At 46.1% G+C, this 23,518-nt stretch overlaps 1 protein-coding gene across 1 annotated transcript in view; it reads right to left on the bottom strand.

Moving 5' to 3' along the window:
- Positions 1 to 23,518, bottom strand: part of LCP2 (lymphocyte cytosolic protein 2) — a 1,300,494-nt gene that overhangs the window by 923,466 nt on the left and 353,510 nt on the right. Inside the window, exon 7 of the mRNA XM_077265986.1 lies at positions 5,100 to 5,280. Coding sequence (XP_077122101.1) covers positions 5,100 to 5,280 — 181 coding nt within the window. The remainder of the gene's footprint in view (positions 1 to 5,099; positions 5,281 to 23,518) is intronic.

Raw genomic sequence — 23,518 nt, 5'->3', positions numbered from 1 at the left:
AGATAATCCCTCCCGCAGTGTATCACTGAGCGTTCACCAGAGTTCATCAGTTTCGGTGCTGTCACTTACAGCACCCCTATGTGAGAATTTTCTCATGCAGCAGTGACGCAAGTAAGAGCACTGGAGCTAATCAGCTGATGAACTATGGTTAACTCTCACGGTGGCTAAGTGATACACTGCGGGAGCGATCACCTCCTGTCAATGTATCGCCAGAGACTGGGTAGAGCGGTCATATCTCCCGATGTAACTGTTCTACATGTGAGATTGTCATGGGACACTCTTTATTAAATGGACTAAGGCAGAAAGGTAAGCATATGTTGGTTTTATTATTTTTGATTGCATGCAGGAGACGCGGGCGTCGGGGATTAAGTGTTTGGTGAGTATGTATATTGTATGTAATCATGTAAATGTTTTTATTTTTATTTTACAATTGAACACAGGTACCTGACGATGGGACTACTCTCCCATCATCGGCTCATGCTGTCACTGGTATATGTGACAGCAGACATAGCCGGATAGGATAGTATACATTTTTTGCAAAAAACGTATCAACCAAATACCCTGTTTTTTACATCTTTTTTACTAGCACTTGCTGATTACTGTGATTTTTCTGCAATGGAGTGGTTTTGGTTTTACTGTGCTCTTTTGTGTCTTCAAGTTTCTTGGTGGGGTGTGAACATGTTCCTACAGACTTGTTCACTGTGTAAGTAGCCCATGTGTTTCTGTTTCCTTAATTGTTCTCATGTATCTACAAGACTAGGGAGTTATCCACCACTCTTTGTGGGCTATCTGCACAAAAGCTGTTCCATTCAGCATGTCCACATGGACATTTCCTCTCTGAACCCTGCTCATACAGGTAATATACAGATGATCAGGTTTTTAAATACATGAGATAAGGATTGCATACTTCTGTTAAGACTGCTCTATATGGGTATACCTTGATGTTTGTTGGTGGTGTGTGAACATGCTCCTACAGACTTGTTCACTGTGCAAGTAGCCCATGTCTTTCTGTTTCCATAGCCGGATAAGAGTAGTAGTTCCATCAGACAACGCCTGGGTACACACACAGACACCTACAGACACACACACCCGCAGACAGATGCACACACAGACACCCACAGACAGACATACACACACACGCAGACAGACGCAGACACCCGCAGACAGACAGACATGCACATATTCTCCGCTCACACATATTCTCCACCCACACACATATTCTCAGCTCAAACATATTTTCCGCCCCCACACTCTTCCTCCTTCTGACATAATTTCCTTTCTGCAGCATTTTTGGCATGCAAATCTGCAAACCTTTTTACACCTGCGGTTTGGCTGCAGATTTGACTGACTCAATAGTCAATGGGTGCAGAAACACTGCAGATCCACAAAAAGAATTGACATGCTGCGGAAAATAAAACTCTGCAAATTAGGACGGAATTTCCGCAGCATGTGCACACCAATTCTGGGTTCCCATTGATTAACCTTGCTTGTGCACTCCTTTGCAGAATTGGTGCAATTCTGCAAAGAAAAAATGCTGCGGATCCACAACAAATGCGCAACATGTGCACATGACCTCAGACTCTCACCCACCAAATCAAATTTCATACATTGCACTGACAAGGGGCAAAACACGAAACAATGTGTCTACACATTGAGATTCTGATTTGACTTTTATCCTAAGTCATATTTCAAGGCTTATTAAAGGATCAGTATTGACTTTTTAGATTGCTACTTCCAATAGGTGGCCATAGAGTTCAAGCCCTCTTCCTCTCTGAAGAGACAATTTGAATATTTACTTTTCTGTCCACATAGACATATCAGGGCTTGTTTTATGCATGAAGAGTTATACTTTTGTCATTCGATGGAGCTGTGTGATGGCTTAATTTTGCAGGGTGAGACATTGTTTTTAATGATATAATTTTGGGATGGAAATTATATTTTGATCACGATTTAAAAATAGGTGTTATTTACATTGCTTTATTTTATTACAGGGTAAGAAAATCATCTTGTTCTGCATATTATTAGAGTTGTGTGGTAGCAGATGACGTCTTTGACAGCGCACTGTGCTGCCTGCAATGTGGGTTCGATGGAACAGGAAGAAGGTGTCACTCATCCTGGGAGTCAAGATTGGTGAGTATGATCGTGTTTAAGCTTTTAAAAACCTCCATGAGAGCCAGAGAGGGGGACACTATACAACATGGGGCCCAAAAATGGGGGACATTAGGCTATATGGAGGAACTTTATTAATGTATGGGGCCACATTAACCATGTCTTCATTGTGACCTCATAAATTAACAATACTTCCATTGAGGCCCAATACATTAGCAATGCTCCCTTGTGGATTCAAACATCAGTGATGTCTCCATTGTGGCTCCAAACATTAACAGTGCCTCATCCATTGGGACTCTGTATAACAATGCACTCGTTGTGGCCTCATATATTATTAATTCATTGGACACTATTGCTCAATGGGTGTCATTGGGGAGGGGGGCTTCCCTACTTTATTTCAGCATAAAGATGGACATTAATACTGTCAGGCACAAAGAGGAATATTATTATTGTACGGGGACCACAAAAGGGGACATATGCACTGATACTATATGGGGCCACAGGCGAGTCACTTAAACTGTGAGGGTCACAAAGGAACGGTAAAGGTACCTTCACACGAAACGACATTATAACGATAGCGCTAGCAATCCGTGACGTTGCAGCGTCCTCGCTAGCGATATCGTTTCGTTTGACACGCAGCAGCGATCAGGATCCTGCTGTGATGTCGCTGGTCGCTGAATAAAGTCCAGAACTTTATTTGGTCGTCCGATCGCTGTGTATCGTTGTGTTTGAAAGCAAAAGCAACGATACCAGCGATATTTTACACTGGTAACCAGGGTAAACATCGGGTTACTAAGCGCAGGGCCGCGCTTAGTTACCCGATGTTTACCCTGGTTACTAGCGTAAAATGTAAAAAAAACAAACAGCACATACTCACATTGCGTCCCCTGCAGTCGGCTTCCTCCTCTGACTCAGCGCCGCAAAGTGAAAGTGAAAGCAGCACAGCGGTGACGTCACCGCTCTGCTCTCACTGTACGGCGCTCAGTCAGTCAGGAAGTGGACGCAGGGGGACGTGAATGTAAGTATGTGCTGTTTGTTTTTTTTAGATTTTACGCTGGTAACCAGGGTAAACATCGGGTTACTAAGCGCGGCCCTGCGCTTAGTTACCCGATGTTTACCCTGGTTACCAGGGGACCTCGGCATAGTTGATCGCTGGAGAGCGGTCTGTGTGACAGCTCTCCAGCGACCAAACAGCGATGCTGCAGCGATCGACATCGTTGTCGCTATCGCTGCAGCGTCGCTTCGTGTGAAGGTACCTTTAAGTCATTGGATTTACCTATACACTTAAGGTACCGTCACACTAAGCAACGTCGCCAGCGATCTGTGACGTTGCAGCGTCCTAGGGAGCGATATCGCTGTATTTGACACGCAGCAGCGATCAGAATCCCGCTGTGAAATTGCTGGTCGCTGCTAGAAGGTCTGCACATTATTTGGTCGCTAGGTCGCCGTGTATCGCCGTGTTTGACAGCAAAAGCAACCATACCAGCGATATTTTACACTGGTAACCAGGGTAAACATCGGGTTACTAAGCGCAGGGCCGCGCTTAGTAACCCGATGTTTACCCTGGTTACCAGCGTAAAAGTTAAAAAAACAAACAGCACATACTCACCAGCGCGTCCCCAAGCCTCTGCTTCCTGACACTGACTGAGCGCCGGCCCTAAACTGAAAGTGAAAGCACAGCGGTGACGTCACCGCTGTGCTGTTAGGGCCGGAGCTCAGTCAGTGTCAGGAAGCAGAGGCTGGGGGACGCGCTGGTGAGTATGTGCTGTTTGTTTTTTTAACTTTTACGCTGGTAACCAGGGTAAACATCGGGTTACTAAGCGCGGCCCTGCGCTTAGCAACCCGATGCTTACCCTGGTTACCCGGGGACCTCGGCATCGTTGGTCGCTGGAGAGCGGTCTGTGTGACAGCTCCCCAGCGATCAAACAGCGACGCTGCAGCGATCGGCATCGCTGTCGCTATCGCTGCAGCGTCGCTTAATGTGACGGTACCTTTAAACTAAACCTCCTGTTTATCATGTCACCACAGTCTCTTTGCAAATCTCTGAGTCCTTGACTGGGTGTACACACCCTGGCAGTACCAGCAGACTGCACATGCCCAGGGAGGCAGAAGTGATATAGGACAGCCAGATGCAAGATTTGTAGAGTAGGAGGCAACAGCTAGCAGTGTCCTTCTCCCCAATGCCTCCTTGGGCAGATGCAGTGCATTGATAAAGGTGGAATGTGTACATCTGGCTTCTGTGTGCATTGTCAGGGAGGCAGAGATTTGCAAAGAGCTGGTGATGATGTCACTCTTGCAAATCATGTTGCTCACACTGACAAGGGTGTCCACCAGGAGGAAAATGCCCTCTAGACTGGTCGTCCATTCATTTGCATATCCCAGGCCAACTAAACAAAGGAGCTTGATGGAAGCAGTAGAAAGAGTGAGATAAAGACTGGTCAGTTTGTGAGATATACTGTATGCAAGCTGTCAGGTTCCTTTAAGATACCTGCAATATACTGCTAAACAAAGGCTGAGATGCATTGATAACTTATTGATTGGTGGGGACCTGACTGCTGAAACCTGTTCTGTTTGGCAAAATGGGGAACTTTTATACCTGTTCAAATGGAGTGTCATGTTCGACCACCGCTCCATTCATTCCCTATGTGTCTGCTGATTGTTGCACTTTGTGTTTTCTGGCAGCACCATTGAAGACGAATGGAGTTTTGATCAGACATCCAACCCGCCATTCCATTTTGAAATTCTGTGATAAAAGTTCCCCGTTCTTCCAAACAGTGCCAGCCCCCATGGTCAGCTTCCCCACGGATCAATGAGTTATCAACTATGCTATGGATATGAGAGACATTGTTTACGCGAAAGAACCCCTTTTATTGACCATCAGTTAGCATCTTATTTTAAACTGATTGAGCTATATGCCATATTCTGCCTTATTTACATTCAAAATAAAACTAAATGATTACAAAACATGCGTATATATGAAAATGATTTACCAATGTAATCTGGGTTGGAAGTATTTGTTTTGGGAAGGTTAACTGGAAGAATATCATTATTGGAAGGAGGTGGTTCATAGTCATCACTGTTATTACTATCTTCATCTTCAGCAGCTGGGGATTCATAATCTGCTTCAAGATCTTGCTCATCAGGATTCTCATAGTCATCATCATCATCATCCTATATCATGAAGTATATATAGAATACATATGATAGTATACATAGATTAAAATGATAGTGAAATAATCTAAGATAAAGATATAACTGGATAATGTAATTAACATGAGATGTAACTAAGGCTGTGATGATACTTGTGTTAAGACATTCCAGCTGTTCATTTTTGAGGAACAAACAGAATTAATGTCAAAAATGAATCAGTGATATATCTGAGGAAAATGGGAGCAGAGAAGCACCATTGATTGTTACTGGGTTCCTACTGAGTTACAACTGAGTTACATTATGTTAGTTTATACAATGGAAAGGAAAGTTCTGCATGATGAGCTTTCTCTTCTACTCTGAAAACAAACATAGAGTCCATTTCCATCAGTTTTTAATAGGTCTGTTTTGGACATTAAGCAAGTATCAGAAGCCCACTGGCGCTTGACAGTGTAGCCTGATCTTAGCTGCCTAGTTTGGTGGACATCTACCACTTGATGCACCAGCAGCAGTCACTGGATCGGATCCCTTCATAACCTCAGAGGCTTAGATACGGCTTATGCTGAATTCGCATACTTCAAGGATCTCTCTACTGCACACAGCCACCAATCCTCAGTAACTTCACATCGGGTGTCCTACTATTTGGTTCTGTCTCTACATCTTGGCCGTTACTTAGGAATTGCAAGAAGTGTACAGAGTGCGCCCCTCACATTATCACAGACACACACACCTTATACATTTAGTTATCTGTTTGGTGCACTTGTGCTGTTATTCAAGTATTTTTCTCTCCATTACCATTTATATCATTGTCTCCTTACACAAACATCTTCTCCTTCCCCACAAATCTCTCCGTATACACAGCTACACCGCAAAGTATCTGGTCTTTGATAAAAAGGATCTACTCAAGTAATTGTGCACCCTTGCATTCTGTAGCTCTAACCGTTTTTATGCACTGTTTTGGACATTAATTCATTTGCCTCATCCTCAAAATGAAAAAGCCAAGAAGTACGTATGTCAGAATGGAAATGTGAACATAACCTAACTCTCTCATTGGGTTATGTAAGTTCTACTAAACTGTTAAGGTGAAACCACACATTTAGGTTATTTGAGCAACTGTACAACGTAAATATATCCAGAAGAGGATTAAAAAAGCAGTAGTATCTGTTATTTTTTTATTCTATGGTCACATTATCATTATTTGGTCAATATTTTACATCAGTAATTGCAAGTGACTTCCCTTTTTCAGTCAAATGAGCACCAAGGCCATTGATTTGCTGCAGCTGTCTGGAGACTAGAACAGGATGTCAATGATAAAAATAATCCTAATTATTTAAAGGGAACCTGTCAACCCCCCCCCCCAGGCGTTTGTAACTGAAAGAGCCACCATGTGCAGCAGTAATGCTGCATTCTGACAAGGTAGCTCTTTTAGTTCCGGTCCCTGGCACTGCTGCAATAATCGCTTTTGAAATTTGTTCCTCATACCATGAAATTGTCCCGGGGGCAAGTCTTTCCCCCCCTGAATATAGACAACTCACAACTGTCAATCATGGCCTCTGAGCACCGGGTGAAGCCTCCTCCTTCCTTCAGTAGCGTCCCCAGTGCTCAGAATGTAATTATATATATATATATATATATATATATATATATATATATATATATTCACACAAACAGAGGTAAGCACTGGGGAGTGGAGGATGTGGAAAAAACAAAATAGGAGAAGAACGGGATTAGCACACAACCAAAACTTTGCAACAGTCTTAGATAAATCCACCAAATGCCTTCTTAAACAACAGCAAACCACCATCTCCTAAACCACACAGCATGAAGCTTGCTCTGGCAATAACTGCTTGCCTAGGCTCAGAATATATCAGAGAGGAGATGGCTAAAAGTGAATAGCTGAGAGCCTTGAGGGTAATGTGCACACGCTGCGGATCCGCAGCGGATTTGACGCTGCAGATCCGCAGCCGTTTTCCCTAAGTTTACAGTACCATGTAAACCTATGGAAAAAAAAAAAATCGCTGTGCACATGCTGCGGAAAATTCCACGCGGAAACGCAGCGGATTATTTTCCGCAGCATGTCACTTCTTTCTGCGGATTCCGCAGCGGTTTTCAACCTGCACCAATAGGAAAGTGCAGTTGAAAACCCGCAGAGGAATCCGCAGAAGAAACCGCGAGAAAATCCGCAGTGAAAACCGCAGTGGTTTTGCACTGTGGATTTTCTAAATCCGCTGCGGAAAAATCCGCAGCAGAATCCGCAATGTGTGCACTTACCCTAATACAGGAAAGCTTCCAAGAGCTCTCACCTCAGCAGATTAACCTCTGCGCTGCTAAAATAAAACTGCACCATTTAATATGAATGTGAAGTGCTTCTAATCAGTAGTAGAAATCAAATGCTGCGGTCTTCTGCCTCCTCCCTGTCGCACTAAACCTGTGACAATGGAAGTCCTGGGGAAATTGAGTGCCAACATCACAGAAACTGTGAAGGCATGGGAGTTGGATATGAGCTTTTTTAATTTATCCATGACAAGCATGGGGAATGAGAAGGGGTTATCCTAGTAGTGGACAAATTCTTTAAGGTCACTGGGCCCCTGCAACTCGATCACACAGTAATGATGGGTTTCCAAGGCAGTCAGGATCTTCAGAACCTCAGAACAGGGTTTATCAGGGTGTGCCACATAATAATAATAATAATCTTTATTTTTATATAGCGCTAACATATTCTGCACAGTTTGCACACATTATAATCGCTGTCCCCGATGGGGCTCACAATCTAAATTCCCTATCAGTATGTCTTTGGAATGTGGGAGGAAACCGGAGTACCCGGAGGAAACCCACGCAAACACGGAGCGAACATACAAACTCTTTGCAGATGTTGTCCTTGGTGGGGTTTGAACCCAGGACTACAGCGCTGCAAGACTGCAGTGCTAACCACTGCGCCAACGTGCCGCCCGCTGCACATGAAAAGACCAGATCAACCTGGGCACATGGTCGTCACATACTTGTATCCATATCCTCTCTTCAGGACCGTAACCCTTCCAGTGTACCAGATACTGAAAGAACTGATAAAATAAGTGATAATCAATGATCTTAGCTATTTGAAATTCCAAATTTCCATCCACAATGACCAGATATGGTGGTAGCAGTGATGGTACAGAGGATGCAGAATATTTATTGAGGTGGGTGGCAAAGCAAGGCAGAATGCTAAGGGATTGATGACAGCCACAATTTTATAAGGACCTGAACACAGTTTCAAAGAGGGAACCTTCAACTCAATGTTCCTTGAGGACAACCACACCAAGTCACCAACATACAGGTCTGGACCCATCAAATGTCTCTGATCAGCCAAACTCTACTATTTGGACCGCATCTTCCTCAATTTATCCAGAACCCCACACAGATGTAATTGATGATGAAAACTGTACTTTTTCAGGTATTCCTGAAGATTGATTTCTATTAAATTAGCTGAACTGAGGAGGAAATTGGTATGCCCCAAAGAATGGAGACTTACCAATAGACTCATGACAATGATTATTTACAGCAAATTCAGCTAGGAGACAGTAGGCAACAGTGCATGTGGTTTGAGTCCCTGGACATGGACGAATCTAGCATCAATCAAATTGAACCCCACTCCGCTGTCCAGAAAGGCAGAAATAACCACCTTATTTTTGCCCAGGTGGATTTCAGGTGGCCTAAAAAAATTGTGTTCTCCCCATGGAGAAGATATGTATAGCCGGGTTGCTAACCTCCCTGCAACCTGGGCTCCTTAGTTTTCCGATGGCTGTTTACAGTGAGGTAGGGAATGACAAGCACCCACAAAATGGCCTCTTCTCCCACAGTAAAAACATACTCCACTTTACACCAAACTACAGTTTGCTTCCCAAAATGAATTGCCCCCCCCCAACTGCATTGGTTCCTCAGATGACTCAGACCAGGGTTCCCTTGGCCCTGGACCTTCCATGCATTAGGGTGTCTCTTTATATCTCTGGCAAAAATGGAGATCCACCTGGATAGAGAGAGGCATGGCCACCTAAATGGTAACCGGAGTCTTAAACAAGGCAAAGACATCTTTCACCCTTACCGATAGCCCTTGCCAGAACTGGCTACAGAACACAGGATCATTCCCCTTAGTGTCCGTGACTCGACAGTATTGATAGGTTTCCAAGGCAGTCATGAACCTGACAATTGCCCCTTGGTTGCAACCAAGGTAGCTGGACTCTTGTCTGATGAGCAAAGGCCCAGAGGACACTTCAAAAGTAATTTTCATATTACTTGAAAAATCATCTTTTTCTTGAGCATGATTTATTACTGGTGCTATACATGAATGTTTTTAGCAATGTTTCTCAAGCTCCAATGTAGCATTTAGAGTATTTAAATGGAAGGTGTCTAATTTGATGACAGGTTCCTCATAAAGATGTTGCCCACTACCCTAACTCTGTTACTTTACTGTAACCACTATACCTTTTCTGCCATTCTTCATTTTGTTTCATGCCTTTCTGCTTCACTTTCTATGCTCTTTCTATGCCCTAACATCAGCTCTGCTGTCTTAGCCATTACTTCTCCTTCCCTGCTGACTACATTTCCCATCAGCCCTTGTGATGTGCTGCAAGTCAGCAAGAGAACATCCACTAAAACTCTGCCTAATCCCCTCCAACACCTAAACAAGATTTATTATTTTGAACACCCAAATTTGTTTAAAAGATTGGTGGTTCCGGCCTACTAACGGTGTCTGCCCCTCCCTAGTGTTGTCCTCAACTGAATAAAGGTGAGCTTCTACCTTCTGACTCTCATTAAGTGCTGTTTTTTAAAAGATTGGTGGTTCCGGCCTACTAACGGTGTCTGCCCCTGCCTGGTGTTGTCCTCAACTGAATAAAGCCGAGCTTCTACCTTCTGGCTCTCATTAAGTGCTGTTTTTTAAAAGATTGGTGGTTCCGGCCTACTAACGGTGTCTGCCCCTGCCTGGTGTTGTCCTCAGCTGAACAAAGTTGAGCTTCCACCTTCTGGCTCTCTTTAAGTGCTGTGTTTTTAAAAATAGGTGGTTATGGGCCTACTAATGGTGTCTGCCCCTGCCTGGTGTTGTCCTCAACTGAATAAAGCTGAGCTTATACCTTCTGGCTCTGATTAAGCTTTTTTTTTTTTTTTTTTTTAATTGCTGGATGGGGCCTAATACCTCTGTTTGCTGCTCCCTGGTGTTTGTCCTCAACTGAATAAAGCTGAGCTTCTACCTTCTGGCTCTCATTAAGTGCTGTTTTTTAAAAGATTGGTGGTTCCGGCCTACTAACGGTGTCTGCCCCTGCCTGGTGTTGTCCTCAACTGAATAAAGCTGAGCTTCTACCTTCTGGCTCTCATTAAGTGCTGTTTTTTAAAAGATTGGTGGTTCCGGCCTACTAACGGTGTCTGCCCCTGCCTGGTGTTGTCCTCAACTGAATAAAGCTGAGCTTCTACCTTCTAGCTCTCATTAAGTGCTGTTTTTTAAAAAATTGGTGGTTCCGGCCTACTAACGGTGTCTGCCCCTCCCTAGTGTTGTCCTCAACTGAATAAAGCTGAGCTTCTACCTTCTGGCTCTCACTAAGTGCTGTTTTTTAAAAAATTGGTGGTTCCGGCCTACTAACGGTGTCTGGCCCTGCCTGGTGTTGTCCTCAACTGAATAAAGCTGAGCTTCTACCCTCTGGCTCTGATTAAGCTTTTTTTTTTTTTTTTTTTTTAATTGCTGGATGGGGCCTAATACCTCTGTTTGCTGCTCCCAGGTGTTTGTCCTCAACTGAATAAAGCTGAGCTTCTACCTTCTGGCTCTCATTAAGTGCTGTTTTTTAAAAGATTGGTGGTTCCGGCCTACTAACGGTGTCTGGCCCTGCCTGGTGTTGTCCTCAACTGAATAAAGCTGAGCTTCTACCCTCTGGCTCTGATTAAGCTTTTTTTTTTAATTGCTGGATGGGGCCTAATACCTCTGTTTGCTGCTCCCAGGTGTTTGTCCTCAACTGAATAAAGCTGAGCTTCTACCTTCTGGCTCTCATTAAGTGCTGTTTTTTAAAAGATTGGTGGTTCCGGCCTACTAACGGTGTCTGCCCCTGCCTGGTGTTGTCCTCAACTGAAGAAAGCTGAGCTTCTACCTTCTGGCTTTTGGCCTACAGTAGCAAATATTAAACTGCATTTGGCCTATTAGTGTGTTTGGGCCCTTAAAACAGTGTCTGCTGCTCCTGGGTTTGCTACTCCACTCAACAAAGCAATGCCGCCTGTTTAGTCCTGTTACCAATTTTGAACTGCATTTAGCCTACTTTATTCTTTGGCCCTATATCTGTTTCCTCCTCATCCTGCCCATTCCCCAGCCACTGCTAGATGAGTCTGCTGGTACATTGACCTAGACCACTACATTCCCCTTGCACTCTACACAGCCAGAATCTGACCCTGCTGAAAGTAAGGTTCCCCTTCCCGCATGTTATACCACCTTACACAGGGACAAAGAGGAAGGTGCAGATGAAAGTGCAGGTTCCTTCATCAGGTGGGGGGGGCATACTCGTTGGCGACGTTACTGGCACAGGGCCCCTCAGAGTACGCAAAAGTGTCGCTGCTGGTGGGAGGCGCCCCCGCCGTGCAAACACACCGCTGTACTTTGAGGGGCCCTGTGCCAGTGCCAATGCCAACGAGGGGGCCTCCCTGCTTGCTTAGGATCACAGCACTTGCAAACTTGACATACTTACCTCTCACTGCTCCACCGCCGTGACGTAGTCCACGTTTCCTGGGCCCACTAAAAGCTTGAACCAGCCCTACCCTCCACAACTTTTGCAAAATGACCCCCAAGTTCCAATGCCCAACTATTATTATAAAGTTAATTAAGATTGACAAGCTTCAGAAACAAGAGTGGATGTTTTTGGCATTAAAATGGGCACTGTAGGTGTTTTCCTGGCCTCCACTCACTGCTGACTATGCTTCCCCATTGACTTGCATTGGGTTTCGTGTTTCGGTCGATCCCCGACTTTTAGCGATAATCGGCCGACTGCACTCGACTTGACTCTGGACAAAGTCGGGTTTCACAAAACCCGACTCGACCTTAAAAAAATGAAAGTCGCTCAACCCTAGATGGGAGCGCTAGTGAAGTGTGACTTAATTGAGAGAAAGGCCTTGGAGACCTCCTCTGACCACAACTTGGGATTTGCTCCCTTCTTGGTGAGGGCAACCAAGGGAGCTACCAAATTTGAGAAGTGTGGAATGAACTGGCGATAGTAATTAATGAACCCCGTAAAGCTCTGCACCGCTTTAAGAGAATGGGGTTCCTGCCAGTCCATCACAGCCTGTAGCTTGGCAGGATCCATAGCCAAACCCTGGGCAGAGATGATGTAACCAAGGAAAGGCAAGGACTCCTGCTCAAACACACACTTCTCCAACTTGGCGTAGAGGGAGTTTGCCCGTAAGAGGTCGAAGACTTTGCGAACATCTCTCCGATGGGAGTCAATATCTGGAGAGTAGATGAGAATATCATCCAGATAGACTATGACCGAGGTGGTGAGCATATCCCGGAAAATGTCGTTCACAAAGTCTTGGAAAATGGCTGGCACATTACAGAGCCCGAAGGGCATCACCAGGTATTCATAATGCCCATCCCTGGTGTTAAAAGCCGTCTTCCATTCGTCCCCCTGACGGATGCGAATCAGGTTATAGGCACCCCGCAGATCTAATTTTGTAATTACCCTTGCTCCCCGTAGCCTATCAAAAAGCTCAGAAATCAGGGGTAATGGGTACTTCTTAACGGTGATAGCGTTAAGACCCCTGTAATCTATGCATGGACGTAAGTCTCCTGTCTTCTTCTGTACGAAGAAGAACCCTGCCCCTGAAGGTGACACTGACTTCCTAATGAATCCTCTTGCCAGATTCTCTTGGATATACTGAGACATTGCCTCCGTCTCCGGGAGAGATAACGGATAAACTCGACCCCGGGGAGGCTCAGCACCAGGCAAGAGGTCAATAGGACAGTCATAGGTGCAGTGAGGCGGAAGGGTCTCCGCAGCCCTTTTGGAGAACACGTCTGCATAGGGCCAATAGTGTTTGGGGAGAGAGGAAAGATCTGCGGGTACCTGAGTTGTAGCAACCTGAACGCACTCCCTCTGACATCTACCCTCGCAGGATTTACTCCATCCCAAAATTCTCCCTGAGGACCACTCTATATGAGGAGAATGGTAGCGTAGCCATGGTATCCCCAACAGGACCTCATCAATTCCCTCAGGAATGACTAATAGAGAGATAATCTCCTGATGTGATGGAGACACAGAAAGCGTGATAGGAATGGTTTGGTGGGTAATCTGAGAGGGTAGTGTCGACCCATTTACCACTCGAATGGTTACTGGTTTGGCGAGCATAACCAGGGGTATTGCGTGACGCTGGGCGAAAGCGGATGGCATAAAATTACCCTCCGCCCCAGAGTCCACACATAGCTCTACCATATGAGTGGATGGGCCAAAGGTAATTGTCCCCTTGAAGGACAACTTTGAGGCAAACGTCGCCGTGTCTAGTGTACATCCTCCTACTGCCACTAGACGCTGACGTTTCCCCGACCTCTGAGGACACTTGGAGGCAAGATGTCCTGACTGCCGGCAAACATGACAGACCTTATGTGCACAAGCGGACTGGGACTTGGGTCCCGCTCGTGTCACCTCTATGGCCTCATGTGACTCGGACGCCTGGACTGGAGATTCCAGAGGTCTGGCGAAGGTGGGAGCCAGCCGAAACATCTTCCTACAATGGGCTCGCTCCAACCCTCGCTCGTGAAAATGAAGGTCTATGCGAGTTGATACAGCTTTGAGCTCCTCCAGTGTGGCGGGAATCTCCCTAGTAGCCAAAGCCTCCTTCACATGGTCAGCCAGCCCCTTCCAAAATACGGGAATGAGGGTTTTATCCGGCCATTCCAATTCCGGAATGTAACCGCAAAATGGCTGACCATGTCTGAACCCTGAGTCAAAGCCAGCAGCTGGAGCGCTGTATCATGGGTGACTTGAGGTCCTACAAAGACCTGTTTCAGAGTGTCCAGAAACCGTGGAACACTTCACACCACATGATCGTTGTGCTCCCACAGCGGCGTAACCCACTCTAACGCCCTGTCCGACAAGAGAGAGATTATGAATCCCACCTTTGCCCGCTCTGTGGGAAAACGTGCAGCCAGGAGCTCGAGGTGTATACCACACTGGCTCACGAAACCCCTACAGGACTTACTGTCCCCATAGTATCTCTCAGGCAATGGAAGGTGAGATATGGTCGGAACAGAGGTGGCAGTGGGTAAAGCTGCTGCAGCCACGCTAGCAGCCTGAACAGCTATTGCGGTAACATTCACCGCCGAGGTTGCACGCTCAAGAGACGACAACCGGCCCTCCAGCAGCTGGATGTACCCCTGCAATCGCTGTTCATCCACCATTACTTAGCCAGATCCTGGCGCTAGTATACTGTTATTGTTTGCGGAATGCACCGAACATATTTATTGATGGGATTGGTGCGTTCGCAACCCAGGATCCACCGTGCAAGAAAGATCCTGCTGCTAAGTGAATGGCGGCACAATATGGCGGTATGAACCAGCTCTGTTAACTTCACAGAGTGGCCGAGAAAGCAAAGCTCTGTGCCCTGTTAGACTCTCACAGAGGCATAGGCTAACTACACAGAAGAGAGCAGTCAGTGGTCATGCATGCACACAACACTCCTCGCCGGAGGTGCCAGCATTCTAGGGGCTTATTTCAGCCTGGTCCCTGAACACATTCAAGCACATGACCACATTGGTGCAAAGCACGTAACATTGGAAGATACTACCGTGCGGCCATGCGAGCCTAAAATAGCTCCAGCACGTATAGGACCTTCCTAAAAAGGACCAATAAGAGACTGCTACAGAGCCTGCGTACCTACAGGACCTTCCTAGAAGGACCAATAGATTTGGCTGCAGTACCTGAGCATCTTACCCTGATCATGCTCAGTGTGTGCAAAGCAGGACTTAGTCCCAGAAAAGCCTGCTCGTCGCAGATCAGTGCAGGGTACAATAGCAGAGCCTGAAGAGGCAGCAGTAACCCTTTGCACAGAATCAGGCTCAGTGAGACGCTGGGACCGACGTCTCCGCTGAGCAGGCTCCACTGTGGCCGATGGAGAATGGGAGACCACAGCAGACACTGATTGAGATTCCCCCTGTGCAGCAGAGGAAATTCGACTCCTAACAGTTTCCATGGTAATTGGAGAGGCTCTTTGCTGAATTTCAATACCATGTTCCTTGGCAAATGCGATATCCATGAAATTGCCACCTGCACCAGAGTCAATCATAGCTGCACTGGAAATCCACTGTCCTGAACACAGGATCTTAATAGGGAGAGAACAGTGAGAGTTCTTTTCCTTAAGCTCTTTGGGGGGTGAAGTCATAGAAAGTGAATGGAATACAGCGTTTAAAGGCAGGCTACATTCAGAGATGTCAGATTCATCATCACAGTTGTTATACTCCCCTACTGCTGCGAGCACCTTGTTAGGCCATTTAGGACAATTGATCAAGAAATGGTCAGACTGGCCGCAGTAGAAACATAGACTTTCCCAAAGGCGATGCTCCCGGCGCTCATTGATCTCGCTCCTCTGAACGGAATCAATTTGCATGGGCACCTCCTCCACCTCCCAAGAGGTTTTACCTGCAGGCTCTTTGGAAGGAAGGGAAAAGTTAGAAATACAGTTATATGCAGCAAACTTCTCCTGCCTACGCTCAGTAAGGCGAATGTCAATGCGCACACAATGCTGTATAAATGTCTCTAGCTCTTGTGGTGACTCAGAGTGAGCTAGTTCATCTTTTACAGTACTAGACAGACCCCTTTTAAAAATAGGCAATTGTGCATAACTGTGCCAATTGGTATCTAAGGCTAATCTCCTGAATTCAGTAGCATACTCAATAACAGAACGTTTTGCCTGGCATAAAGACAATAAAGCAGATTCAGCGGTTGCACGGCAATTAGGATCATCAAACATTAATGCCATAGCGGCCAAGAAATCATGCAAGTTATTTAACCGTGGGTCACGAGACTCAATCATCAGATTCGCCCAGGCGAGCGCTCGTGCGGTCAGCTGCATTATTACACACAATACTTTGCATCTATCATTAGGAAAACGGTCAGCATGCACATCAAAATATAGCATACATTGATTCACAAAGCCACAAAATTTGTCGCAATCACCATTAAATCTGAATGGGGGCAACATAGGTTGGCTAGCTGGTGGTGGTTGTCCAGAGGGAAAAGTCGCTTGTGCAGCTCTTTGCGTGCTTATGTCCTGAAAAGCCCGTCCATACTGGGACTCTATGCCAGCAAGTTTGTTTTCCTGGGCTGCCATGTGGGTGCTTAAGTCCTGCAAAGTCTGTCCAAACACTTGTTGATTGTGTTCAAAGCTTCCAAACTTCTTTCGCAGACCTTCCACATCTTTCTGCAGTGATCTACTTATGGAAAACACCTGCTCTAGTCTGCTTTCTGCAGTCATTGTTTCAGCAGTCTCCGTTTTCTTTTTTAGTCTAGAGTATCCTGTAATAATTATAGGGAATAACTGAGGAGACTCTTTGCGTGGAACAAAACAACTACAGGACACAGTTTTATAAGTGGTAAAGTCTATATTATCACACGGTGATTCAAACAGGTGCAGAGAGAAACTCAAGTCCACAACACTTGGTGCAAATATCAAATGCAGCTCAGCAGTCTATAGGAAACTTCAGAGGAAAACGCAATCACGCAGAAAGTCTATGAAGCACAATTATTCTTGAGGATACTTGACGCAAATAAGTCCTTGCTTAGTCCAAAACACAGATAGATATGCTTATAAGGCAGTTCAAATAATATCTTAGCTCAAACAGGGAGGTCTGGGTAATAGGCTCAGGTTCTTGCAGAGCAGCAACAGCTTACATGCCCAGCAAATGCAGATGGAAGTAAACACGAGCAGCAGATGAAGGATGATTACTGGAACTGGTGTATGCAGCAGGAACTCAGAGCAGAGTAGCAGGATAACCCCACAGGGTCACAGGAGCTATAGGAGATATATAGCCAGGGAGTCACCAGAGGTCAGGAGCTGGATGCAAGGCAGAATACTCTAACACAGACTGCAGGCTGGGGTGCAGTTTTATAGCAGGAAGACACAGTGCACACAAGACCAAAGACGCCATATTGGAAAAGTGCAGTAATGCACAAAAAGGTAATAAAAAATGTTCAGAGTCCTGACATGTGCTGGTGTAATGCCGGTACAGCACACTGGGAGAAATAGTTGCGACTGGGGACTGAGTATCTTGGGACTACCGCCGCCATCAGGTTGCAGAAAGCTTCCATCTCAATGAGCCTAAAAGGCAACATTTCGAGCCCCAGCAGAAGAGAAATGTTACAATTTAGGACTGTGACCTGTGGGGTGTGGACTGGGTATGTCCACTTGTGTTCCAGTGACAGGGGTATTGACAACTGAAGGCTGTGCTGGGAAAAGGACGGGCTTGATGATGGTGCTGCTTGACTATGGGAACAACAGGTGCAGGACTAGAGGCATCTTCACTTGCACAGTGGAATTGGTATTGGATTCTAGGCAAAACAGTGGAAGAAGCAGTGGTGTCACCTGCTGACAGTGTTTCTGGAGCCTGGGGGTAGCCCACAAAGTCGAGTGCTTTGCTGCCATATGCCTGATCATGCTGGTGGTGGTCAGGCTGGTAGTTTTGCTACCCCTGTTGATGCAGGCATGGCAGGTGCTGCAAATAGCCTGTTTGGGGTTATCAGCAGAGTCTTTAAAAAATAACCAGACTCGGGAATATCTAACAGTTGGAATGGCAACTTTGCTTATGTTGGTGTTACGGGGAACGGACGCACGCCTTCCGTCTGTGACTACCGCACTGCTTCTCTCTGCCTGTCAAGGTTATATGCCTCCTTCCCCATGTGTGCTGCTATCCTCGCTCTTCATGTCCTCCTGCCAGGTTGGGTCAGTCACTATGTCATCCACCACCATGTCTTCCACATCCACACCCTGCTCCTCCTCCTGACTTTCTGGCAATTGTGTCTCATCATTGTCCACCTCTTGTGACACTTTCCCATCATTGCCTTTGTGTGACTGTGGCTGGTCAAAGCTTTGGGCATCGCTTCATGGTGTCTCATTTGGCCCCACTTCAAGTTGAACTGCTCTTCGGAGTGTCAAAGTGGGAGATCAGTTGTCTCAGGGCACTCGGCATGGTGGGAAGAAAGAGGATCAGGGTGAGGAATATCCGGTCCACACTCATGGCGACTCAGACTTGACCATGTGGAAGACATGGTGGTGGTATTGGTGGCTAAGTGACTGGAAGCGTTATCTGCTATCCAACCAACAACCGTTTCACACTGCTCTGGGTTCAATAGTGGTATGCTGCGATGCCCTAGAAACTGGGACAGGAAGGTCGATTGAGAAGATGTGGGTCTTTGTTGTGGCCCACTTTCACCTTGGCCACGGCCTTGTCCTCTGCATGCACCATCACGTCCACTTCCCCGTCCCTTGCCCCTTGCCTTGTCCATTTTAAATGGACTACTGAACTATTTCAAAAGCTCAACACAAATGTATTTAATTGGAGCAAAATTATATCTGATCTGTATGCCTTCTAAGCTACGATTTTTCCACCACAGATACACCAGGCCTCAGCCAGCCATAACAGACTGTATAAAATATTTTTTTTAGGGTTAAATTTTTTTTTTAAGAAAAAAAGGAAACCAAAGCTAGCACACAGAAATATGATACTTATGCCTGCGAAGCTATGATTTTTCCACTACAGATACAACAGGCCTCAGCCTGACATAACAGACTGTATATTTTTTTTGGGGGGGGGGTTGGAGAATTTTTAAAATAACAAAAAAACAGTGGAACAAGGGTAGCAGACAGGACTATGAATCTTGTGCCTGCGAAGCTATGATTTTTCCACCATAGATACACCAGGCCTCAGCCTGACACAACAGACTTTATAATTTTTTTAGTTTTTTTCGATAATTAAAAAAAAAAGAAAAAATGGAACAAGGCTAGCAGACAGAATTATGAAACTTATGCCTGCAAAGCTACAATTTTTCCACCACAGATAAAACAGGCCACAGACTGACATAACAGACTGTATAATTTTTTTTGAGGGGGTTGGAGAATTTTTAAAATAACAAAACAGTGGAACAAGGCTAGCAGACAGAACTATGAAACTTGTACCTGCAAAGCTATGATTTTTCCACCACAGATACACCAGGCCTCAGCGTGACACAACAGACTGTATAATTTTGGGGGGTTTTCTTTGGACAATTTAAAAAAAAAAAAAATTGGAACAAGGCTAGCAGACAGAACTATGAAACTTATGCCTGCAAAGCTACAATTTTTCCACAACAGATACAACAGGCCTCAGCCTGACATAACAGACTGATGCAGCTGTGGCCTTGATTTTTTTGGGCACAACTAAATTGTCTCAACCAGTTGGCCATGACACAAAAAAAACCAAAAAAATTTTGGCTCACTCACATCTGGTGTCTGGGACCAAAAAAAAAAGTAGAATTGCACATTCTTAGATTTCAATAACCTGGCTGTAGTAGGCAGCGTGAGCAAGCAAATAAATGTTAAAATAAGGGGGCTATGGATTGCTTTAGAATAAAATGAGCAGGTATCAGGTGAAGAAAAAAAAGCCACAGAAACATGTAGCTAGATATATGTTAAATTAGCAGCAGTAGCAGACAGTAATGGAGCTTTTGGAGGTATGCAGTGAGAGCCATGTACTCACATACAGTGCCTGCAGGCCTTGCACTGATGTGGATATGCGCACATAGACTCCCCTGCCTACCTAGCGCTGCAATCTCGGGACCCCCGAATTAGGCATAAAAAGGACTGTTGGTTTCTCCGGTGTTGTGGACTGAACAGTTGCAGACCTACACTAACTCTTAAAAGCACGATTCTGACCCTATGTCAGCACCAGCTCTCCCTACACTTGCTAAGTCCGGAGCAGAATGCAGCGAGCAGGGCGGCGCCAGGTCTCTTATAGACCTGATGATGCAGTGCAGCCAGCCAGTCATTGTAATACCACAACAAAGATGCCTGCGGCAATACAGTGCATGGCTGACAATCCCTGCACGGTCATTGGCGCACTAAAGAGGTGAAGACCCGAGCTCCCTCCGAATAAACCTGGAAATACTCGGTGCTCGCCAAGTACACCGAGCACAGTGATACTCGGGCGAGTAATGAGTAGTGGCGAGCACGTTCGCTCATCACTAGGAATCATACTAAATAATGAAAACAATGGTTCACATACTGTGGACACTCACAGACATGTGATATTGTCATTTTTTATAGAGATGATGATGCAAATAATCCAAAGTCTAATATTATTGACTCATTTGTTTGATGTGTAACAAACTCCCCTTTATTCTCAACTTCTCCCTGTCTAATTCTTTAACCTCCTGTCTTACTGAAATTGATTCAACAATCAAATACCACCTCTCCTGCTGCTCTCTAGTTTGGAGGGCTACATTTTTCTCATATTCCTTGACCTGAGAACAGACAAGGTGGAGGTGTTGGCCTGCCTCATTGTTCACAATTAGTGTTGAGCATTCCGATACCGCAAGTATCGGGTATCGGCCGATATTTGCGGTATCGGAATTCCCATACCGAGATCCGATACTTTTGTGGTATCGGGAATCGGTATCGGAACCATATTAATGTGTAAAATAAAGAATTACAATAATAAATATGGATATACTCACCTCTCCGGAGGCCCCTGCACCTTAGCCTGCTTTGCTTAAAATGAGCGCGTTTAGGGCCTTCCATGACGTCACGGCTTCTGATTGGTCGCGTGCCGCTCATGTGAGCGCCACGCGACCAATCACAAGCCGCGACGTCATTCTCAGGCCCTAAACTCCTCATTCTAGGAATTTAGGACCTGAGAATGACGTCGCGGCTTGTGATTGGTCGCGTGGCGGTCACATGATCAGCACGCGACCAATCAGAAGCCGTGACGTCATGGAAGGCACTAAACGCGCTCATTTTAAGCAAAGGAGGCTGCCGGTTAACAGCGGTAAGGTGCAGGGGTCTCCGGAGAGGTGAGTATATCAATATTTTTTATTTTAATTCTTTATTTTACACATTAATATGGATCCCAGGGCCTGAAGGAGAGTTTCCTCTCCTTCAGACCCTGGGAACCATCAGGATACCTTCCGATACTTGGTGTCCCATTGACTTGTATTGGTATCGGGTATCGGTATCGGCGATATCCGATACTTTTCGGGTATCGGCCGATACTATCCGATACCGATACTTTCAAGTATCGGACGGTATCGCTCAACACTATTCACAATGTACTTTTAGGTTATCCCTTCAATACATTCCCTTCTTTTGATGTCAACACTGTCAGACTCTTCTACCCCTGTTACCTTTGGGAGCCAGTTGTGAACCACCTTAATTCGCTGCAGCCTGGCTTCCACACTTTCTATTCTGTGATATCCCATTTGAATCACAGGGAACTTTAACATCTTCTTTGCTAATCCAATCTCCTTATCTTCCCCTTATCTCATATCTTCACCTATACCTTAAGGCTGAGTCACACATAACGATATTGTTAACGATATTGTTGCAACGTCACACTTTTGGTGACGTAGCAACGATCCCCGCTAACGATCTCGTTATGTGTGACAGCGACCAACGATCAGGCCCCTGCTGGGGGATCGTTGGTCGATGGGAATGATCAGGACCTTTTTTTGGTCGCTGATCACCCGCTGTCATCGCTGGATCGGCGTGTGTGACGCCGATCCAGCGATGTGTTCACTTGTAACCAGGGTAAATATTGGGTTACTAAGTGCAGGGCCACGCTTAGTAACCCAATATTTACCCTGGTTACCATTGTAAAAGTTAAAAAAAAACAGTACATACTCACATTCTGATGTCTGTCACATCCCCCGACGTCCACAGGGTTAAAACTGCTTTCGGCAGGAGCGCTGTAAATGCACGCGCTGCTGCCGAGAGCTTCCCTGCACTGAATGTGTCAGCGCCGGCCGTAAAGCAGAGCAAAGCGGTGACGTCACCGCTGTTGCTGCCGGCGCTGACACATTCAGTGTAGGGAAGCTCTCGGCAGCAGCACGTGCATATTAGCAGTGCTCCTGCCGAAAGCAGTTTTAACCCTGTGGATGCCGGGGACGTGACAGACATCAGAATGTGAGTATGTACTGGTTTTTTTTTTTTACTTTTACAATGGTAACCAGGGTAAATATCGGGTTACTAAGCGCGGCCCTGCACTTAGTAACCCGATGTTTACCCTGGTTACCCGGGTGCTGCAGGGGGACTTCGGCATTGTTGAAGACAGTTTCAACGATGCCGAAGTCGTTCCCCTGATCGTTGGTCGCTGGCGAGAGCTGTCTGTGTGACAGCTCCCCAGCGACCACACAATGACTTACCAATGATCACGGCCAGGTCGAATCGCTGGTCGTGATCATTGGTAAGTCGTTTAGTGTAATGGTACCTTTACTTCATCTCCAGGCTTTCACAGTTTACTATCCCACAGTGAAGAGTGGAGATTGGAAAACTTTGGACCTAGTCTTCTTTATTTTGTTCAGTGTAAGACCTAACTAACACTCCTGTCCCACTCTTGGACTACTACCTTCTTTCATTCTCTGTTAAAGGGAATCTGTCACTCCCCCCAGGTGTTTGAAACTAAAAGAGCCACCTTGTGCAGCAGTAATGCTGCATTCTGACAAGGTGGGTCTTTTAGTTCTGGGTGCTGTAACTGCAGAAATAATCCATTTTGTAATTTGTCCTAAATACCTTTCTTCAGTCCTGGAGGCAGGCCTTTCCCCCCCTGCTGCAGATGCCACACAGCCATCACTCAAGTCTTCTTGGCGCCGGGCGCCGCCTTCTCAGCGCTATTTTGAAATGAGCTGGCGCCTGCTCTCTTTTCTCCTGCCTTGGGCAGGCGCAGTGAGCGCTGCCCGTCCTCATATGCAGTCTAGCTGACTGCGCCTGTGCGGTCGCCCTGCCAGTGAATCCCAGCCCCACAATGTGAATAAATCAGAAGACACTGCAGGGCTGGGATTCACAGGCAGGGCGGCCGCACTGGTCTGCACCCCCCCACCGCCACCGATCTCCCCAGTCCTCCATCCTGTGCTCCGTTGTCCTGTCCACTCACCCGTCCTCCTGTCCTCTCCCCCCATGCTCCGATCCCACCCCCCCTGCTCCGATCACCCCCCCGTGCTCCGATCCCACCCCTCATACTTACCGAGCTTCCCGGTGTCTGTCCGTCTTTTCCATCTTCCAAAATGGCGGGCGCATGCGCAGT

The sequence above is a fragment of the Ranitomeya variabilis genome, chromosome 5 (genome assembly GCF_051348905.1).
Source record: "Ranitomeya variabilis isolate aRanVar5 chromosome 5, aRanVar5.hap1, whole genome shotgun sequence".
NCBI lineage: Eukaryota > Metazoa > Chordata > Amphibia > Anura > Dendrobatidae > Ranitomeya > Ranitomeya variabilis.
The sequence above is the reverse complement of the archived record's forward strand: the minus strand, read 5'-3'. Positions and strand labels throughout refer to the sequence as shown.